We start from the raw sequence: 22,311 nt of genomic DNA on the forward strand, positions 1-22,311 counted from the left end.
CCCCTGCAGAGTGCAGGATCAGAGTAACGGAGAACTCAACAACCCCTGTGACATAGCAGCTTTCTGGTATTTCCAGGCTGAAAGTTACACTGACAAGTGGCAGGGTGAGGGCTCTCCCTCCCGAAGCTGAAACTAAGACCTCTCCTTCAGAGGCATTGAGGGCACTGACCGTGTCCTGGGCCAGTGGTGTGTGTGTGTTTATATATTTGTGTCTGCTACTCCCTCCCTCCCAATGGAAAACATGCCCTCTGACTTCCAGACCCCTATATGCAACAGGAAGCAGGCATCCATTTCCAGCTCTCAGGACAGTGGATACGGACAGACCTTGGTGGAATACTATTTGTGTTACAAATACTTTACATTTTTGGCTTTTGGGGCAACTTTTCTTTTTATGTTTAGGTGAGCCAAGGGTACAATGTACTGTGTACATAACGGAACATTGAAAAATGGAAACACATAAAACGTATATTATAGGCTGAGAACAGGACATGATCTTAAAGCTCATTCATGGATCAGATCCATTTCAAAGATTCAGATCCATTTCAAAGATTCAGATCAATCTATTATAGCACTCATTGTGCTTGAGAAGTGTTGAAACACTGACTTTAATGAAGGCTTAGACAGCAGAACAATATCACTTTAACCACACAATTTAATCATACGTTTTTTAATTCGATTTTATTGCAGAGGCTTTTTTTGGTGCTGTAACAAAGAGCTGGCTCAAGGAGTTGTGTTAGAGGGACCGCAGTGAAGGGTTATACTATGCTAAAATGGCTAGTGGTTGAGCCATGTCTATTAGGTGGTTCCTTTATATGTCTCTGCTTGGAAAACACACAGCATGTTCATGTACAAGCTGAGTTGGGAGAATACAAAGCACTGGACTCTTTGTATGACTCAAGGCCATGGGAATGTTGCTGCTGTATAGCCACACCATACTGGATTATACCACAAAAGAGAAGTGAACTGAAGCTCTAGAAGATACAGTACTATTTTATGGTGCAAACATTACACACAAAACACACACACACCAATGCTTACATCAGCACACGGCAGAAGGAGACAGAGATGCCATCGTTTCAAGGAGTAGAAAAGCCCATAAACAGCTGATTTGGCAAGTCTGAAGGGACACAAGATATCAGTGAAATAAAGCTTCATGCAGTGGCACACTGAACAGGACAGGACAATGTTGCTCTGAAATGAAAAGATTTCAGCTGCCACCGCCACCGGCCCATTCCATTGAACACAGACATAATAGGCGTGAGTTGCGTTCCAGTCTTCCTTTGTTCATCCTTGAACTACATCCTGACATGTGGCAGTGGGATCAGAGCTTATACAATACTCACCAAAGACAGACAGTACTGGAAAAGGCTCTCTCTGGGACATCTCCCGATGCACACAAAGTCAACGCTGGTCGGATTTGACAGAAAAGCAGATAACTGGAGATGGGGCAAGGGTCATATACCTTTCATCTGGAGCATACAGTCTGTGCACTATTAGAGTTGTCATAACAAAGTGAGAGAGTGACTGAGTGAGTGAGAGAGTGGGTACAGGAGGTGTGTGTCGTCCACTCAGTCTGCTAAACGGATTCATTAGACGTTCCTAACAGTTCCCAGCTGTATTGCTGTTCAAACCTTGCATTTGGCTCTGCCCTGCGTGTGTGTGTGTGTGTTATAGTTTTCATGTTTATTGGATGCGAGTAATTTGTTCCCCCTCCAGGCTCCGCTCTAAAGCGACTGCCACCTCTCTGTCAGCTTCTGATTTAAACTTACTTCAAACAAAAAATGTCTGTCTTGTTCAAGTACGGTAAGCAGGCCAGGACAAGCTCTTCCTTTTACGCTCAGCTAAGTCACCTTTGAGATCAGGACAAGACCTAATCCTGCAAATTCAACACGCATTCCAATCTATTGTGCTAAATCTGTTATTTTACATAACATTATACTTTCATATGATTTCTGCTGCTAGCTTTAAAAAACAAAGACAATGGGATTTGATATAGCCTGCATTGATGGAACCCACTCACAACCTTTCAACCTTCAAAATAATTCACAGTTCTTCAACCCAATAAAATTCACAGAATGACTGCAGCAGAATATAACTACAGTTATTGACAGCCTCTTCCTGACAGTGTTGACATGACAAGCACCACAGAGATGACAGATAATAGCCATTATTTTCCAAGCACGACCAGGCAACAACAGTGCTCTCCCAGTAAGAGGATGTCTCAGCACCAGCCGACATACTGTAAAAAGTAGCCCTTTAAAAGATTCAGAGTTTTCAAATCCACCTTAAATTTGATTAGGACTGTGGCCAGACACTGTGGTTTGAGATTGCCTAATGGCTGCTTTTTTGCACGCACTGGCCGATGGTTTTGCATGCACTGACTGCTGAGTGTGCAAGTTTAAAAACCTCAGTGTTTGTGTATGCGTGCGTGCATCCCACCACACTTCCTTGAACTTGAATAGCAACTCAGTCTTTAAACCTCTTCCATTAAAAGAGGTTCCCATCATCAGGCCTCAACTCGGCCTTGTAAACGTGATCTCCTGCCGTTCAGGTATAGAATCATGAACAGACATGTACATTCTGACAAGCTGTTTACCTGGCAGAAACCTCTGAGAAAGAGAGACAGACTGAGAGTTCAAGGAGAGAGACACACAAGGAGAGGGAGAGAGGAGAGAGGCTTACTGTAGCACTCTGACGGAGGAGCCTTGGGGCTACACACTACGCTTCTTAAAAGTTGATATTTGGACAGCTGCGTCTTTTTAACTTCTTCAGGCAGCAACAGTTCTGGTAAGAGTCCGAGTCCACAGCCTGACCCAATGACTTGTGGAGACTCATGGGGCGGAGTCTCCACCCAGAACCTCCCGCCTCCACAGAGCCACCCACAGGCTAGTACCCCTTTAGTGTAAGTTGTAAAAACACACAAGAGCCCACAAAATGAAAACCAAATACTCTATTGTACCTGAACTGTACCTATTCAGACTCAATATCCGTCCCTCGTAGCTATCCACTTGGGCCAGTTGAGGCAAATCTTGCTTTAAGTAAACGTGGGAACAAGGAAACCTTTCTTACATGATTGGCCTGACAACACGGGGAAAGGAAAAGAGAGAGGGAGAGAGGGAGGGAGAATCAAAAAGGCAACACCTAGGCAGCTTTGCTTTTATTTTAACCTTGTACATGGCAGACATGATGTAGCTGCCGTACATCATGAAAGACGGAGGCCAGAATCTACCACAAAATGAGAGGAAAGCTTTTCTAATGCTCTGTTTATCAACCACGTCTGACGAATAAGGAACAAAATTTGACTGAAATTCCAACATTAACCAGAAGTCAGGTGTTAGTCATGGTCAGGTTCAGTCTCGTCCGAGACTAAACTAGCATCCGGGCTTGCCTTACCTCGGGGCCACAGGGAAGCAATAACCCTGGTGCTGGACAGGTAGCATCTTTATTAGTCACCTACACTAAACCACACAGGCAAGGCTCTCAGGATGGAAATGGCTCTCAATTCTACTTTTAATTCTATCTATAAGAACCCAGGTCAAGGAACCTTACACAGCATCACACTCAATATAGCAGATTGGGGAAACAAATGGTATTTTCACAAATATTATTGCTCGGGACCCTTTTGGTTAAAATGTTTGTCGTATATGGGTTTCAAATTCATGTAACGAGCAACTCTAAGCCCTGTGTAGTGAGAGCATAATGAGCTTTCTGCCAGACATTAACTAAGACCAGCTTTACTAATTGCTGTGAGTTCAACTCACAACAAATAAAACAAATCTACTCCACAACCACTATGCCAAAACCCTTTATGAAGTGCTTAACCTCATGGAGACTGAGTTTCTGCTTAGTCTTATTAAGAAACAGAAGCTAGACTCGCACCCTTTGGCTAATACTCTTAATATTAAAGATGGCGCACATGACACGTTTTATCCTCTGTTTCAACTTGTCCAGGCTCTGGTTGGGCCTATCAGTTTGCTGTCTCCCACTAATCTCTCAGTACATGGCCTGCAGGCCAGGATCTCATCCACAGACAGAGGATCTCACGACTTTCCCAACCCTCCTTTCCTTTCCTTTCCGTCCCTGGCCTTTCATGTCATTTTCACAACAGAACAGGGGGATTCAGTTAGGATAAGCTACATTGTCAAACGGATCTCTTTGGGTAAGCGAAGCCATAAACTGTAACACGCGTTTTGAACGGGAAAACTCGACTCTTACAAACTAGCAATCGTGGCAAGATATAGGGGGCCTGACAAAGTCTCTCTTTGATACAATAAAGCACGGCCAAAGCAGTCGCACAAGCCAGACACATGCATGCACAGACACACACATTCATACATTTCCCCACTTACCCTCGTCACCCATCATTTGCGCACACAGGGCTCTGAGCCTGCAGATTTCTTTATAGGGAAAAGGGTTTGTGGGTGAACGTGCGAGTGTGGAGAATAAAGACAGGCTATTTCTGGTGCGCGCAGCCCAGCGGTTGGATTGTTACCCAGAACACACAGCAGATGTGAGGCAGCGGGGGACTACACATTAAAGGTTTACTGAGGCTTCGTCACAAACAGCCGACAGTTCTCACACGTGTACGTTGCATGCGTACGAGCTGTGGAGTAATAAACGTACACACACACACAACATCCTTCGCTCACTCTCAAACACTAAATTAAACACTACATTAAAATGTGCTACGTTTCAAAAGTATTCCCTTTATGTAACCAAAAGACAAACAGCCTAATTCTCTCCATACCGTCTATCTGACTGCACTTACATCACCTTGTAGATATCCTGACAGACTCAACACGCACACCATGGCCTTGGGATTTCTACAGACTCTAGGAAATAGCATGAGACAGAGAGACAGAGAGTCTATGAACACAAGGTCAGATGACCCTCCCCCCTCCCATCACACTGACACCGCAGGCTCCACTCTCCCCTCGCTTAAACCTACACACCCACTCTCTCTCTCTCACACACACACACACACACACGGCTACCTCATTATTCAAACCATCGTGTCCCAGTGAAGTCTTAAGGTTCCTGACCCATGATCTCTCCCCACCATCTCCTGCATGTCAGACCTTCCATCTGCGGAGGCTGATTACGGATTAGCCCTGTGGAACGCTCTCTCTGGGGCGCACCAGAGGGTGCACCTCCTCTGCTCGCCCTCCCTCACCCACTGGCACGCACCAGAGGGTGCACCTCCTCTGCTCGCCCTCCCTCACCCACTGGCACGCACCAGAGGGTGCACCTCCTCTGCTCGCCCTCCCTCACCCACTGGCACGCACCAGAGGGTGCACCTCCTCTGCTCCCCCTCCCTCACCCACTGGCACGCACCAGAGGGTGCACCTCCTCTGCTCGCCCTCCCTCACCCACTGGCACGCACCAGAGGGTGCACCTCCTCTGCTCGCCCTCCCTCACCCACTGGCACGCACCAGAGGGTGCACCTCCTCTGCTCGCCCTCCCTCACCCACTGGCACGCACCAGAGGGTGCACCTCTTCTGCTCGCCCTCCCTCACCCACTGGCACGCACCAGAGGGTTAGGGAGGGAAAAACAAAAGACACTCGGTATTCAAATCACTACTACAGTTACAACAATGTTTTGCTAACCCTATGTAGGGAAAAGATACACCACCACTTTCAACCCAGATTTCGGAGGGGTTTAGGGTGTAACTGAGCAGCTATGTGATGACGGCGGTGACAGTGACATCTGTGGCTCCAGAGAGGGACTCTGTAGTGGAGAGAGTCGGCCGGCAGACTCTGTAGGGGCCTGGCTGGCTGCTACTAGGGAACCCCAGCTTCAGAGCAGCTGACAGAAGCCACAGCTGGGTGTGGAGTGTGGCCTGCCTGCCTCTGTCTGCCTCACACTCTTCTCTGACTGGGCCAGAGCAAACAGCAGCATGGTTGCTAGGACGCCATCAAAGACTATCCCTCAGTCCCCAGAGAAGAAGGCCTCACCAGAACCAAAACAAAAAAAGCTTCAGAATAGGGACAAAATAAATACTTACGAAATATACAACACAATAAAATTAAACTTTTTACAAGTACAGTCTTGGAGGTTAACTAGCTGTTGAGCAACATGAAGTGTCTGTTCTGCCCAACTGCTGTAAAGAGTAGCTTGGTAAAAAAAGAAAGAAAGGGTTCCACTAACCTTTGGCCGTGTTTACTACAGGGCCCCCACCAGCCATCCCATACCAGCCCTCCCCAGTCCACACAGCTGTCTTTTATTGACTAACAAAAAAGGGAAATCACCTAGCAGGAGTCCCTGCATGCTGTTTGGCCCAGTGACACAGTAACCCAATCAGGGAGATGAAGTCAGAGTCCAGACCCCAGACAGGACTAGGCGGCTCTCACCCTCAGGTCTGAGATGCTAGGTCACAGCCTGGAGAGGAACACGATAGTTCCGAGTCCTGCGGCAACGGTGAGGCAAAAGGCATGGAATTTCACACACATGGTTTTCATATCACATCTACCTAGGCTGTATGTTGCCATATGAGCATTCCACAAACAGCACCCTGCTGACCGCAGCACAGATCTCCCACCCCTGGGTCATTCATGGAGTGCCATACCGGCATCGACAACCCGGGTCTCGCAAACTACACAAGGCCCATCCATCAACACTGCCACCCTCTGCTCCAGCCTCCTCCGACATGAACGATGACTGACACAGGTGAGTTCAGACCAAGCTGTGTGTCAGATGGACAGGCAGATAGCCTGCTGGAAAGACCCAACAAAAACAAAACTCCTGAGATGAACACTTCCAGACCTTTCCGACTGAGAATTTATTTCATTAGATATTTAACAAAGAGAGCTCGTTTAGGACACCGTGCCAACTGATTTCCAGCTTAATTTAGTGCTGAGCCTTCTAGCCGTTTGTCAGCGCAAGTTCTGGAACTCAGTCCGAACCTCCTCTCTTCTGAGGAAAGAAGCTGCAAAGCAGCAGAGCGTAGCCAAATCCAAACAGAGAACAAAACCGTTTACAGGGTCTTTTACTGCATACAGAGGTTGAGAACGACCTTCATAATAAAATCTGTTTGTCTTTACAGGGCTGGAGTACCTCATTTATTTTACAAGATCGGTTTATACACCCTGACAATTAACGGTGTTACCAATTAACAGTGCCAGCATAGTAAAGAAAACGAGAAGGAGAAGTAAAATGGTAGAACCGAAACTCGTTAATCGCCAGGGCCGACCACGCGGAGAGTGGAAGAGGAGGAGGAGAGAGAAGAGACAAAAAGAACAAGCCATGATGAAGTGAACTGGACTGTTCACTTTTAATGGCTTGGCCGGCTTATGTTATGGACGACCGACCAACAAACAATCAAACGTTTTGTAGCTGCCCGGCCTGCCGAGTCTTGCTGACTAAACGAAACACACTCTTGCACAGAGTATAGATACATGGATGTTAGATAGGCCCTGCCATTGTGTCAGGGTGCCCAGGGAGACAGGGAGCCCTGTTACAAAGCCTCCTCTGTGGTTTTAGTGGAACAGTCGTTGGCTTGGGGGGGAGCCAGAGGGCTTCTTTCCAGCAGCAGGTCTCCACCCAGAACACACTAAGGCTTGGACCCAATGTTCTGGGAACCCAATAGGCCGGCCTGTTTAGTATGTAGGCTAGCTGTTGGTGTTAGCTAACCCAGGCAGGCCTGCTCTGCCTGATGATGCCAGGTCCCAGCTATCTGGGATAGGCCCTCGACACAAGGCCTCATTACTGTGGTTGACATACACATGTATCTTTAACCAGAGGAGAATATTACATGAAAAATGAGAAAATTAGAATGCAGCTCAGGCCTCAGATCTCTTAAACTAGAGCTAGAGGTTTAGCTAAGCCTCAGCTAAATACTTTTACAACGAAACACTGGACTACAAACAACAATTCCCTTCCATTTTATTGTCTTGGGAATAATGGTAGCGTGAGTCAGACTGACAGCGAACAGGCGTATGTAATAGCAGAAAAACTGAGAAAGGTTACTGAAAAACACAGCCTAGTTCCATTTACAACACTTGGAATAGGTCCTGTTGGAACTCATTCTTAAACAGTGCCATTCGAACTCTCCAGGGTCCTAACGCACTCCGTATCAAGACCAGCCAGATCCCAGAGACGCACAAACACAGAGTTTAAAGTGAACTAACTGCAGCCACCCTTTGAACATTTGGAGGCTTGCCAGAACCATTACAAGTTCTAAAGCATTTCAGGTCTGCTAAACCACAAGGACACACCCTGCACAGGTATGGTTGAATGCTAACAAAAATACAGTTCACCTTCAAACACACTTTATAGACACACCTGCAGGGTAGACCTGTAGTGGGGGATACTACACTGGCAACCAGCTGTTTCCTCTCATAAACGCAGCGTTTGTAGTAATGTGGCAACCCAGTTTACCGCTTCTACTCAGCACCTGTCCAATCAAACACTGCACCTCATTAAATATATAGATTCATATCAGTCCATGTTCAGACATGACTGCCAAAAACTAGAAAACATCAGTCGTTACCACAAATCTTAAAAAAACCTAAATAAGTTACAACATAATAAACAATGAACATGTCAAACTGTCCAAATACAATCGTGCAGCCTCCGGGGTCGACTGCGTTTGGTCCTCACCTGAGCACAGGATGCCTTTGTGGCGGGCGCAGGAGAAGTCGTCGCACTCGCAGAAGCTGCCGTAGATCTTGCCGAACTCGGACTCGTAGCACAGACACTGGTTACAGCTGCACTCTCCCCGCCCGCTGCAGGTCTGCTTCCCCTCCGCCTCCCGGCAAGCGCTCAGGTACTGGCTGCCCGCGTCGCCCTCCTGGCACTCGCAGCGGGCGCCCAGGTAGCCCGGCTCGCAGCGGCAGGTGCCGCAGGTGTACGCGCCGATGGAACTGCAGCGGGAGCTGTTGGCCTGGGTGAGGCCCGTGCAGCCACAGTCACATTTGTAGTCGACAGACACCTCGAGACGGTCCTTGAAGCCCACGGGCCTGATGGTGAAGCTCTGATGGGTGCCGCGGGGGGGGCAGTTCCATGAGTCCACGCTCACTTTGAAGGACACCTGGGACAGTAATAAAAAACAAAAGTGTCAAAACAGAAAAAAACTATTCAACTGGATATGTGGGATCTTTCGGATTTGGATTGTACACTTTAGACAAAATAATCAGACAAATCGCCTGAGAAAGGGCAATCTTGGAGCGTTTTGAACAAACACTGCAGCTGATTAAATAATAACTGTGACCATCCATCAATACAGAAATATACAGACAGCATGACCCAGATATCTCACAAGCTCTATCTTTTACACAATAGCCAGATGGGCTGGGCAGCCGGACTGTGAAAGTGAACTGTGCCTGACCCTGGCTGTGTTTACATATCCATCCTTATCTCAGAGGAGACGTCAGAAGAAATCTTGAAGTGGCTTGGAGTCAACAGAGCGGAGTCATCACACGCAATTAAAGCAGATGGCTCACGTCCTCCACCCACTTGATTGCTTGGTGGGAAGGAAGTCGTTCGAAGAGACACTACCTTCCCTCTTGCCCGTCACATGAGCTAGTTAGTGTTGTTCTCCCCTGCAGAGCAGTGTTGCCTATCCTGAAGAGCGGAGAGTGTTTTCCTCATTTCCACATTTAAACTAATACAATCATAAATCCACCAAATGCCTGTGCATGGGCCTTATACAGGAGTTTTCGCAGCTTACAAAGAATCCCATTCCGAAGAACATTTTATACAGAATGTCTGGAGATGTTGGAGGCTGAGGGCTAGAAGAGAGGTTGGAGGCCGAGGGCCAGAGGAGAGGTTGGAGGCCGAGGGCCAGAGGAGAGGTTGGAGGCCGAGGGCCAGAGGAGAGGTTGGAGGCTGAGGGCCAGAGGAGAGGGAATATGCTATGCTTTGAAGTCCACAGCAAAGTGCCCCATCTGTCAGTGAGTCAGTCAGCCTTTAGTGAACCCCAAGCCAAACACTCTTTCAATCGGTGGCTTGCTGATATTGGCAGCAGCTAGTGAACACATGGACCTGCGTTCACCAGGGAGAGAGAGCATCATTCTGTCACTCAAAGAAGACTCTGTCTTCCTTGGCATCAATCTTTCACCTTCTCTTTTCTTCAGAAAACAGCAGACTAAGTGGGGGGGGGGGGAAGCACAGCTGCAGTCTGTGTCCGTCAAAACAGTATAACGGTGTCTTGGAGGAGCAGGCTATGGCATCAGAGCTGTGAGGTGGTCAGTGGATCGTACCAGAGGGAGAACAGGAAGAGGGAAGAGCCCCTTGAGTTAAGCACATGGCGTAGGCATGGCGGTCCTTTCTGCCTGCGCTCCACTATGGGGCAGCCCAGCACGGGTCTCTTAACGAGCTAACAAGAGGCCAAATTGGATTTACTGAACATGTGAGTCACGAGGAAGCCAGTCAGCTCAACCATGTGGCTTGTTAGGCCAGCGGGATGCTGGAGTAAAGGGGAGGGTGTGTGTGTGGGTGGAGCTGTGAGTGGGTGTGTGTGGGGGGTGGGTGACTGGAGGGAAAAGGGAGGGGGTGTGCATGGGTAATAGGGTGGTGGTGACAGGGTCTCGTTTACTATCACAATGACGGCAAGAGAACAGCTGTGGGTGAAGGTGAGGAGAGGCAGGGAGGGAGGGGAGAGACGCAGGGAGGTGAGGAGAGGCAGGGAGGGAGGGAGGGGAGAGACACAGGGAGGTGCGGAGAGGCATGGAGGTGAGGAGAGGCAGGGAGGGAGGGGAGAGACACAGGGTGGTGAGGAGAGGCAGGGAGGGAGGGGAGAGACGCAGGGAGGTGCGGAGAGGCATGGAGGGAGGGAGGGGAGAGACGCAGGGAGGGAGGGGAGAGACGCAGGGCAAACCACCAACTTTTCGAAAGAGAGAGTTCTGTCTAACAGCTGGCTGATGAGGAAATGTAGCACAAATGATTAGCCATGAGGAGATAGAGAGAGGAGTGAGTGGATTGAGGGGAAAAGCAACCAAGTGTGTCTTTGAAACATCAGTGAACAGGGAATCAGTGCTTTCTTCTCTGTTACACTGACAGACTAGCAGTGTACAGCCATCCCTGCTACTTATGCACCCACACAAACTCTCCCACACAATTATTATCTTAAAGGCTTCGTGTTTATATCTTGTTTTCAAAATGTAAACATTATGAGACTCCAGTGACGGGGCTCAGTTGAAGAATGGTTGCAATGGACAAAGAAATACAATGACAACATTGATATAACATAGATCTCCATGCAATTGTTTTTTATGGTGTCTCTTGCTCTGTAGCCTTCGACTACCTCCTGCAGGGGCTGGGATGCTGTTAGGGACTCTGAAGTTGCCATTCCATTTCAAAGAGTAAATGGTGGGTCCAACGCTGGGCTGACATTAGTTACCATGCTCTTTGTTCCAGCATGGAGTCTGGTTCCACCCAGCCCCCGGACTACCTTTGTGTGAGGTCATTAAAATGCGTCAGGCTCAGTGGCGAGGCTGCAGAGAGCTGTGACTGACACCTGGGCTCTGGGCTGCAGCATGCCCTCTGTGGGGTGGGGGGGGGCTGCAACCTTGGAACACTTGTTGGATTCTTGGAAAGAGGTAGTCAAAGGCTATAGTGGTTGAAGCTCATTTACAAATGAGTCTGGGGCATTTGAAATCAGACAGGCTAGCACACAGGCATTCTGGCATTTCTTTTTCATATGAATGTAGTGAATCTATACAAACGCTGTTGGAGTGAATCCACTCAGGGGCCCCTAACACAAAATGCAGCCCCCATGTCACCCTCACCCCTCCATAGACAAAGCCCAGAGTTGGGATCTCCACCCTGGCCTTGAAGACAGGGGCTTCTCCTATTCACTGGCATACTTCCCCAGCTCCCACAGCCTTCCACCTTCATCCCCATCCGTACATTCAACCAGACAAACAAGAAACTGGGCAGGGAGACACTGGGGCATGAGGGAAGAATTCCACAGGGTCAGCACTCTGCGTGGTGGCGTGTACAAAGTAGCCCCATCGCTGCTGTTTCAATAGATCTTGTGCAAATCCTCACTGAGATCCTTGTGGAAGGGTGGCGGGTATAGGGATTTGGAGCAGTGGAGCAGAATCCAAAGCGATTAAGAAATGCAGTGATCCTGCATCGTCTGACCTTGGCTTTTGTTGGCTTCAAACAAATAAAGAATGCATTCCATGTTAAATAGTCCAAACATGTTCTACATAGGCCCAAGTAAATTCCCTCCCTGCCAGTTAAATTAGCCCAACGGTTCCCTCCTCCACACACTGCCACATTCCCTCCTCCAGGCACTGCCACATTCCCTCCTCCACACAAAAGTGACCTTCCCCGAAGCTAATGCTGCCATGTTTTCTTCACCTCGCCTTTCCAGTGAGCCGTCCAGGATAACATCTCTGTGTGGAACAAAAGCATAACTGAATCCAACTGACGTTCAGCCAAGAATAAGGCAAAATATGTACGTCTTCAGGCTCCCACGGCTGCCTTCGTCCATCACTACGGAAAGGACCACTGTCCACACCTTTCATTAACTATAAACCACATTCCCAGTCAGAGAATGAGACTTGCCAACAGAACAGCACAAGTTCCAAACCTGAGAGACAGAACCTGAGAGATTGAATTACCAATATCTCTTCAATCTGGATCCTGGCCATGTTAGAGTGCTGTCTAAATAACAGTGTGATGACTGAGCAGTGTCAGGATCCCTTTCCAACAACAACAGCTAGCAGATCGAACAAGGTTTGTCAAGATGGTGACAAGCGAAACAACATGCTGTTCACAACTATCGAGATGGAATGGATCTAGTCAAGTGTGGATTGAGAAGAGGCTTACATGTTTCTGCCAGTGACTCCGTCTCAACTGGGCTAGAAGCAGGAAGCCACAAGGGAATGATCACATTATTCCTACTGCCTTCTTCAAAACAAACTGGATTTATGGGCACCTTAGTACTGTTCTTTGGCGGTCACTGGATTCAGTTGTCAGTTCAGTTTGCCTGTGATGGATGCATTAGCTCCCTGGTGCAAAACACAAAGCATTTTCATGGTTCTTACAAGATCTTAGTCTTACTCATAACAGCAGAACTAAAAATATAGAGTTGGAACTCGAAAAAGAGACACATGAACATGGTTAAGCACATTTGTAAGCAACATGACCAAACGCTGCTGTCCTTGGGTAGCCTCTAGAATGCCTACTATGTATCCAGAAATTTGCTTTTTGCCTGGTCGATTTCAAACCTGGCAACAGTTCCACACAGGGCCAATATTGTTACCAGGGAGGATAGAACCCTTCTCTCAGAAGCTGCTTCAGTTTGATCTAATCAAACAGGAACTCTACTCCTAAACGTTAAGAGGATTGAAAGGTCACAGTTCACCAGCTCTGCCAAGTCACAACTTGCTCTCCTTTGTCTCTCATTGGACTGGTAGGAGTGGGATGGATCCTGTACGTGGTGACTCTTCTGAACGTAGCATGGATACCAGTAACCCCGAGACTTGCTGAGAATAACCCAGATTTTAATCTGGCCACAGGCTGTAATCAAATTCAAGAGAACCCATCGGGTTGGATCATTCATTAGGTCACCCCACCTCCAGGTGACTTCCTTTGAGCAGAGTGGGAGAGAGACTGACCGTGTCTCCTATCTTGAGGTCGGCACACTTCCTGAGGCCCTGCAGAGGTTGTCCGTCCTGGCAGGTAGCGCTGAAGGACAGACTGAGGTCCTCAGGGTGGTCCCACACTGTCAGTTCCACCTTGGAGCGGATGTTCTGGGGGGGGAAGAGAGAGAGAGAGAGAGAGAGAGAGAGAGAGACAGAGAGAGAGAGAGAGAGAGAGAGAGAGATTATGGTGTGTAGATAGAACATGGTTTTGAACAATAAGTTACTATTTATAGTTTTGGGCAAAATATGAGAGAAGTTAAGAAAAATAATTATTTATTAAAATATATATGTATTCTGATCATCTCAAATGACAGACTATGACCAATAATCACAGTCTAAGTATAGTCTGTATATCAGAGCTGAAACTTAAGGTTGTCACACCATTTGAATGTGCCGTTTCCATGTCTCAAACTGTAACCACAACTAAATACTGCTATTCAGCAATTTATAATGAAGCCAGCTGCATCTTACTCAATAATGTTGGAGTCAGGGTGGAAAAGAGAGAAACGAGAACTTTTGGTCAGGTCTTGGTTTGGGCATGATGGATTGCATAAATTCTGTCTTCTCCATCTTCTATATTTCTCCCCCCAAAAACACAGATGTTGGAGGCAGAAGCATGGATGAGGAGTGTGTGTTTGGAGCCATAGTTTGTGTATGTGCCAGCTGGGGGTTGGTTCCTCATGTTTACATGTGCATTCACTCATACATGTTCCTGTTTTCCTGGGACTGTAACTGGGCAAACAGGAACCATTCCTCACCAACACCATGATGAATGGATATACCTTTCACTATCGCTGATTTAAATGTTATGGAACTCTTTAAAATTTCACAATTCCTGTTAACGACTACAGTAACTGATTGTGGCGAGAAAGGATTCTTGTGACAAAGAAAATGCAGTTGAACGTCATTATGACAAAAAGCTTTTTCGATCTTTACTTTGCATCATGTGCCTGAAATGATTATCAGTTCTGGACTAAACCCACAGTGTGTGCAAAAACAAGTTGTTGTTTCTCTTCACTGCTCAGAGCAAAAGTATGCTTCATAGACAAAAAACACACAGCTGAACAGAAAAGATTTGGCTACGAAAAATGAACCAATCCAGAAACTGTCTGAGGTTTGACATCTGAAAGCACAGGCACACAATACTCTCTTTGCATTCTCACTTTTCTCTCTCAAACTGACTAACAATGTAAATTATATAAACATTATAATTTAAGCTCACAGCCAAGTGTAGCCACTCTGGCAGAGTGCTCACTGAAATAAAGCCCAGAATGTTGACAGAGAAAAAACAGCTATCCCATCATGACTAGGGATGATGGATGCTCAGAAAGAGGATTACGAGGGTGTCCACTTTGATGGTTATAAACACAAACATTCAGGGATAAATGAGGGCCAAACATAAATATGGTTAAAAGGAGGTTTTACTACACATTTAACTTGACCCATACAGTACCAGTGTTTCCCCTACCATTATATTAGGGGGGCGCTCCACCCCCCCTGGAAGGTCAAGTAATATATATATTATTATTTATTTTTTATGTTTTAATATATAGCGCCCGATCACAAAATAAGTCATTTAAGGTTAACCTTTCCAATAAAACAGTTGTATAGCTTGCTCTTGTATTAAACAAACTAAATGTTATTTATCTTATTTACACAACGGCATGTCATTTCTGTCTCTACATGGTCGCCGTCGCCCAGTCCCCCCCCCCCCCCCCAAAGCTGTAAACCTACTGTAGGGGTGTACTATTTAAGTGCAGCCATCTTCTGCTGAATAATGTGTCTAGTTTGGATTTCCAGTCTTGGATTAAACTTACTGCTTTGAAACCTGTGGATGTGCACTCAGATTTACCCTTGAACGTACTGTGTTTAGGTATCAAAGGGGCTTGGGCTCTGGGCCAAAACACTGTTCTTTAACTATAAGCATAATTCTTGCAGAATTAGACATTTGGTCTTGAGTGTGAGAAAACAGTAAGCTCCAGTCTGGATCTCTGACTACACAGTGATTATACAGAGGTTTGATCATAGGGTAAGATACATAGCAGGGAGCTACAGAGCTGTAAACAACAGAGTTTCAGTGTTCCCCTCTTAAGGGGGATCTGCCGTAAGCAGAGACAGTCTTGAGCCAGTTGTCTGTCTCTTGACTCACAGTAGGTGAGAGTGGAAACCAGACACACATACACACACAATATGGAGCAATGCTCCTTTACTTACATTGTAGGCATTGATGATTAGCTGGATAATGTTTTTTGAGTCCTGATCCAGAATCTCCACAGTGGTCCCTGGTATTAGGGCTGTAAAGTTCTTCGCAAGCAAATGAACAGAAATGTCACACACATACAATTCTGATTATCTTTAAAGATAATTATTATTACTAGAGTTACGATACCTTGTAAATGACATAGAGTCGTTTAGTCACAGCAAAGATAAGATAGATGTTGTTCTCTGCCAGCTTCTCTCCCAAGAGAGCCAAAGATGGGTAGTCCTGCAAAGAGACGAGAGAGCCAGAGGACAGACAGATAGAGAGAGGCAGACAGAGATAGAGGCAGACAGAAAGACACAGCATGTTGTAATTTCCTTTCAAAGGCCCTGGCTAGCTCCCAAATCATCCGGTAAGGAAGTTAGTCGAGGGAAGTCATTGCTCTTCAGATTCCAGTGTCATGTTTACATTGGAGTCGCCTGCCACTTCCTCCCACGCCAGCAGCGAGGGCTGGAAACCAAGCCTGAGGTGGCTCATTCAAGCTGTGACATGGACCGTCTACTCTGGCAATATTAAATCAGGAACAATTTTCTGATGTTCTAGTCGACACTAATTAATTTGCAATGAGATATCCACTTGAGGTGAACTGTGAGGAACTCATGCATTGCACATCTTATCCAGTTCAGCGGTTTCGCCCACAAACAAAGCAGGGTTGTGCTGTCGTGGGAAGCACAGATTATTTTCTGAAAGGAACCAGCTCAACCTGTTTACAGATTTAACATGGAGGCACCATTAATGATCCATGTCTTGGACTTGACCTGTCATGCAAACTAGCACAGTTACCATAATAGTAAGAAGGACACCATACAAAATGTTTTTTTGGGAATGACAATAATACTACTGTAGTCAAGTAGTCTACAGTCATGTAATTAATGTGAGCCGTTTTTGTATTTCATTATAAATGGACTGAGTGCAATCCACATGATGTTAATCAGGTTTTTATTGCATCAGCATTTAGGATTCAAACAGTAATGGATAAGGAGTGCATGACAATTGATCGGAATCGGATCCATTTTTAAACAACATGACTTTCATGTGGTTCGTTTGAAATCTCTCCAGGTCTCCATTCAAGACTGCTGTTAAATGCCCACTGTCTGTAGGCTCAATAAATACCCCCTCAAGCCACTGAGTCTGTACTGGTTAAAAAAATAAAAAAAAAAGACTTGAAGGAGACAATTATGTCAATTTAGGCATGGGGGAGTCACTACTGTTAGTCATTTGGCGTTTGAATGGGGCAGGAGCCATGCAGGACACAAAACCTTCTCCAGCCTTGCATACCTTCTTATCTCGGCCTGACCCTTGTCTCTATCACAGCTCCAGACTGGTGCCATTGTCAGAGGTCAGATGAGGTCATCCTAACCAGTTTTAACAGCCTACTTTATGTCTAAAGTGCACCATTATGTAAGGGTCAATACTCACACAAATTTCACATCACATTTCAGGTTGAGAGTGATGCTGCTCCTAGACCTCTAGGTTATTTACTTATTTGTGCATGAAATAATGAAACTTCTCTCCCTTACTAGGAAACTCATACAGATTCTTACCATTTCAGTGGAGGCGCTGTACTCGTTCTTCTCATTTAGGTGGCACTGGCCGTCGTGGGGCTGGACTAGTCCTCCCAGTTTACCGTCCAGGGCCAGATGGGGCACATCATCCGTGGCAAACACAAGGAGATGGAAGGCCTCCTTTCTCCAGCCTATCCTCTCCTGTCCAGGGGAACACACACAGCAGTTAAACAGGGTGACTACAAATAGCACTTTTTCTCACCCTTGCAAACTGCAAAAACTCTACTCATATATCTCACAAACTAAACAAAGTTATAGTGATAAACCTTTATTGGGGTAATCTCAAGTATGCATGACATTTATATCCTAGATGGATCCAAATAAACCATGTATAATATAAGCATTATATTAAGTGACATATAAGTCAACTACAGGAAAACATCCATTTTGAGCTAGACATGCTGCATCACTTTCCACGACCTTGGTGCCAACTGACTAACAAAGAAGCAGAGATGAGAGGCAGATGATAGACAATAGAGAGCAACAAACAGAGCTTTATCCAGAATGCCTCCATCAATAGGACCCAGTGCACAACAACAGCTAGTGCCAGACTGAGCATGGCTCTGTGACTGCTGACTCAAAGTAATGATGCTGAACAAACCTGACCTTTCACCGGGCAGGGGCTGAGAAGCAGCCATTTGCAACACCTCACCCTGGGCACTGAGTCACTGAAGTTTTTGCCATAAAGACTACAGTGGATTAGCTTTACAGGCTTTGTTTGAATAACACACATTGTTTTGTTTTTGTCACTATAGCATTTAGCTGGCTGAATTATCCAATTAAGCTAAGCTGCGTGCCAGTAGTGTTGAAGTGTGTTCACTATATGTGACTAGTACGCCTGACCATTTCCTGTTGATAGTACATGAACGAAAAACACATTCTTTACTAAAAGGAAACAATAAAGGCTAAGCAATTTGTGAACAGTTCACAATGGTGAGTCATTTGCAAAACAAAACATTAATTACAACAGTTGAGTGAAGCACATTTAGTTTTGAGGCAACTCTGATCGTACCACTAAACCAGTCACTGTTTGAATCTTAACTGCTGTACCAAATTACTAGGTAGCGGCCAATGGGAGGGACTCATTCTCTCCCGTAGCAAACAATTAAGCTGAGCGCTGAACATTGGGATTTGACTGGGCCTGTCCTTGACTAGCCCTCTTGTTTAACCAGCTGCACCAGATAGCACTTCCTGTTAAAGCCCCCTGGTGCCTTTAATTAACTGAGGAAATATTACTACCTTCAATGGGGGAATCTAAAAAGCCTAAAAGACTCTTCCTTTTTAAATTTCCAGTCAACGTTGAAAGGCAAGCCTATTGACGCTAATAAAGTGTGTTTTCACACAGTTTCAGTGATGAGGGAGGAAGTCAAAGACGAGTCAAAAAAGAGGACATTTGACGTTTGATCGATAGCTCACCTTACAAACCGCAGCCTGCAAGATGGCGTCGAACCCGCCCTCTGGGGCGTCACGGTTGCGAGACACCATCTGCTTCTGCACCTCCTCGTTGAAGCGGTCCACCTTGTCAGTCAGGGACAGAAGGTGTCGGAAACCAAACGAGGGAACACATTTTGGGAAGAGCTTGTATCTGCAGGGGAAGAGGTATAAGAACTTCAGAGATTTAACAACTCTGTACAGGCCATTCCTCATTACTAAATCATAAGTTAAGTTAGTTGTTTGCAATTTTTCTTAGGAAATATAGTAACGATCTTCAATAAATGGGAACGGCCTTTGCACAGTGGTAAAAATAACAATAACTTATAAAAGTAGAAATGACTTAAAAAGATTGGTCCCATTGGAGGAGCATATTGCTCTAATCCTGCATCCTGGCTCACATCCTGACTCACACACATCCTAAATGTAGGGAATTGTAATGATTTCCCTTCCCAAAGATTTGTGTGTATTATGGTTTGTGAGGGGTGAGCTTGTGTTCAGAATTGAATTGCACGCAATGTTATCTTTCTCTTTAATGTGTTCCTGCAGTGGCTATATATATATGACACACACAGGGAAGCTAGCAGGACTTCAGGCATAACCTACTTGGGCAGTGATGCGTAAGGGGAGTCAGTTAGTGCAGCATAATCTCACCTCCAGGGCAAATGTGGTGTGCGGCTGCTTTTCAGCCTGGTTCTATTTCCTTTCAGTCAACATTCACCCAACCAACAACTTTGAATCTCTAACATGTCAGACATGGCTAGACTGCCTCCATTTCATGAATCTCATACGCAATGTATTATAAATCTTTTTTTCTAAATTCTTGTTCATTATAATTTGGTCTTCATCTCATTAAGTCTAATTTCTGTTTCACATGATGCTGTCTGAGGAATTCTAACCACCATCAGTTTTTTGTCTCACCCATCACATGGGTTATCCTGGTACTTGGGTGCCGTATAGGAGAACGGCGACATGTTCTTGTCCACAAAGGATCCGAAGCCCAGCCTGAAGTTGCTGGTGAGTTTTCCCATCTCATCGGCAAGTTTGGTGCCTAGGTTGCGTATGGTGTCCAGGTCATCCTTCATGGACAGCGAGAGGTCCATAAGGTAGTAGAGATCCACCGGGTAATCCTCCACCTGACGAACCTGTACCTCAAATGATTCCTGGTCCCCTGGAGAAGACAGGGGCAGGGGGGGATGATTCACCACGTTCAGTAGATCAGATACTGAGCCTTCACTTTCAAAACGTTTCCAATCCTTTGCCTCCTGCGACGTCCCTGACTAGACATACCTGGTCGAAGACTCAGAGAGATCTTCTGAGGCATGATCTGGATGACGTCATACTGAGTCGGTCCCGACCCCTTGGAGCTCAGGGGTTCGCTCTTCAGCACCGAGGCGGTGCTCCTGGGGTTCTCGATGAAGCGGGCATCACAGCCTCGCTTCTGCAGATTCTGACTCAGATCACACCGTGATATGAGGGTCCGCACTCTACCAAATTCCTGTAAGAAAAAAAAAATGCATGTCATCGAGTTTGTGTACAACATACTTCCACCTCTTTGGTCTCAGTTCAGCTCAGGTGAGAAATTACAGCTCAGGAATGGGCCTGTGGTGAGCTCTCAGAGGTTTGGTAATGAAGTGAAAAGATATTCAATGTTTTTTATCTCAGTGATGTGAGACTTCTTAATGCTGTGTCAAGTAAATCTGCTTCTATTTACACATAACAAAAAGTGTGCCAAAAACTACATGTCATTGTTTGGGTAATAACACCAAATGCTCAACTCCATATTCCATATTTCTTTTTTGGCTTTAGCTAGATCATAATAAGTCCTGGAATCAAAATAGAATAGTTTTGGCACGTTAATAGAGCTACACGTTGTCAACCTACCTCTTGAGAGCACCATGCGCAGCTAGGGTGGATGAGAAGGCATTCCTCGCAGGATGTAGCGCTGCCACTCATGCATATATTGAGACCTGACAGAAGTAAAACAAAAAAGGGAACACATAACATTTTGAATGTCTACATTATTATCCACATAGCATAGAGACGTGTCAGATCAAGATACATTAGTAAACGAGTTAAGAGACACAAAAATAAAGATATAATTACGTGCAATTTCACTTTGCCAGACAAACAAATTATTCAGTGTTTGGTAACAGTGTTTGCATCAGTTCAGTGACTCCTGTAATAACATAGAGGTGTGACATTGCAATACAGCGATAGTGACCATTGTTGGAGCCAATGCTATCACAAAAAAAACACAACTACAGAGAGTAGAAAATAAAGCTTCTGCAGGCTATGTAAACATTTTCCTTACCTTTGACACTTTGAATAAATATTATCCAAACCATGCAGCTGAGAGCTGTACGGTACGTCAACCGCCAAGGACTCCACATATCGTTTAGCACGCTCAGTTCAAGATTCCCGTTAGTGAAGTTTACTGGCGCAAAGTATGTTGTCGGCAGTCGGATCTCATTAGACTAAAGCTCTGTCGTCTTGATCGGTGCAGAATATTGAGACGGTCTCTTTGTCCATTACCATTACAGCAAAACTTTGTAGCCTCATACTATATCCGCGTCTAGATGAAATCACCTATTCCTCAGTCATTTCGAACATCGGGAACAAAACCATCCAAGGAGTTTGAACTGGGTTTAGGTCAAGAACTGCAATCCCCTTTATCATTAGATGTCTACCAAGCACGCGGTTCATTACAATCTAACAAACACCCTTGCTTATTTTTACACTTTTCCTTCGGAGGTAAACTACCAAAATAGCGAGTCAAAACCTTTGATAAATGACGGTATGGTTCAAAGTTGACATATCCAAACCAATGTGACAATCTCGTTCTTCCAAACCTACTTCGCGTCGTTCAGTCCCCCAGTATGCGTTGCCTACCATTGGAGTGGAGTCTCCGCCTATATTCCTAAGTAGGGGAGCTGAGAGGGGTAGAGGAAGGGTGGGGGGATCGTTTGTTTACCATCTCACTGAATTACTTTATTGACGTTATATTATCAATGTCTTTAAAACATAACCATTACACACTACACACTGAGTAACACATCATATTCAATGGTACACCCTAACTTTAAGCCGGTATTTAAGTGTTGAGGCAAATATGTATTTATTGCAGTTACTTAAATTATTGAAAATATCGCTATTCATTATTGATGAATGCCACCCAGGTAGCAGTATTGGCCTCATCACATACATGATCACGTTGGTATAGCCTACTGTTATTTTTGATCGGGACGAAAAATGCATCAGTGCTGCCACAATGTGTACAATCACGTGACCCCTTGTAATAACTATACCACCTGTTAAAAGAGTGGCGTTTTACACTGTTGGTTGAGGGCAAGGTATACCGTTTACATTTACAAGGGGAATTCTTTACATGGAAAACATCCGTGTGCACTCAGGAAAATGATGACGTTTAATAATGTTCCTAAATATATAACCATGACA

At 45.7% G+C, this 22,311-nt stretch overlaps 1 protein-coding gene across 1 annotated transcript in view; it reads right to left on the bottom strand.

Annotated features, from left to right (window-relative positions):
- Positions 1 to 21,711, bottom strand: part of itgb5 (integrin, beta 5) — a 29,438-nt gene extending 7,727 nt beyond the window's left edge. The window contains exons 1-10 of the mRNA XM_067252553.1: positions 21,167 to 21,711; positions 20,737 to 20,822; positions 20,143 to 20,350; positions 19,774 to 20,023; positions 18,838 to 19,006; positions 17,401 to 17,562; positions 15,986 to 16,081; positions 15,811 to 15,900; positions 13,570 to 13,704; positions 8,600 to 9,029 (exon numbers count right to left, since the gene is read on the bottom strand). Coding sequence (XP_067108654.1) covers positions 8,600 to 9,029; positions 13,570 to 13,704; positions 15,811 to 15,900; positions 15,986 to 16,081; positions 17,401 to 17,562; positions 18,838 to 19,006; positions 19,774 to 20,023; positions 20,143 to 20,350; positions 20,737 to 20,822; positions 21,167 to 21,245 — 1,705 coding nt within the window. The 5' untranslated portion in view covers positions 21,246 to 21,711. The remainder of the gene's footprint in view (positions 1 to 8,599; positions 9,030 to 13,569; positions 13,705 to 15,810; positions 15,901 to 15,985; positions 16,082 to 17,400; positions 17,563 to 18,837; positions 19,007 to 19,773; positions 20,024 to 20,142; positions 20,351 to 20,736; positions 20,823 to 21,166) is intronic.
- Positions 21,712 to 22,311: the final 600 nt, after the last annotated feature.

This window comes from Osmerus mordax, chromosome 2 (assembly GCF_038355195.1).
Source record: "Osmerus mordax isolate fOsmMor3 chromosome 2, fOsmMor3.pri, whole genome shotgun sequence".
Classification (NCBI taxonomy): Eukaryota; Metazoa; Chordata; class Actinopteri; order Osmeriformes; family Osmeridae; genus Osmerus; species Osmerus mordax.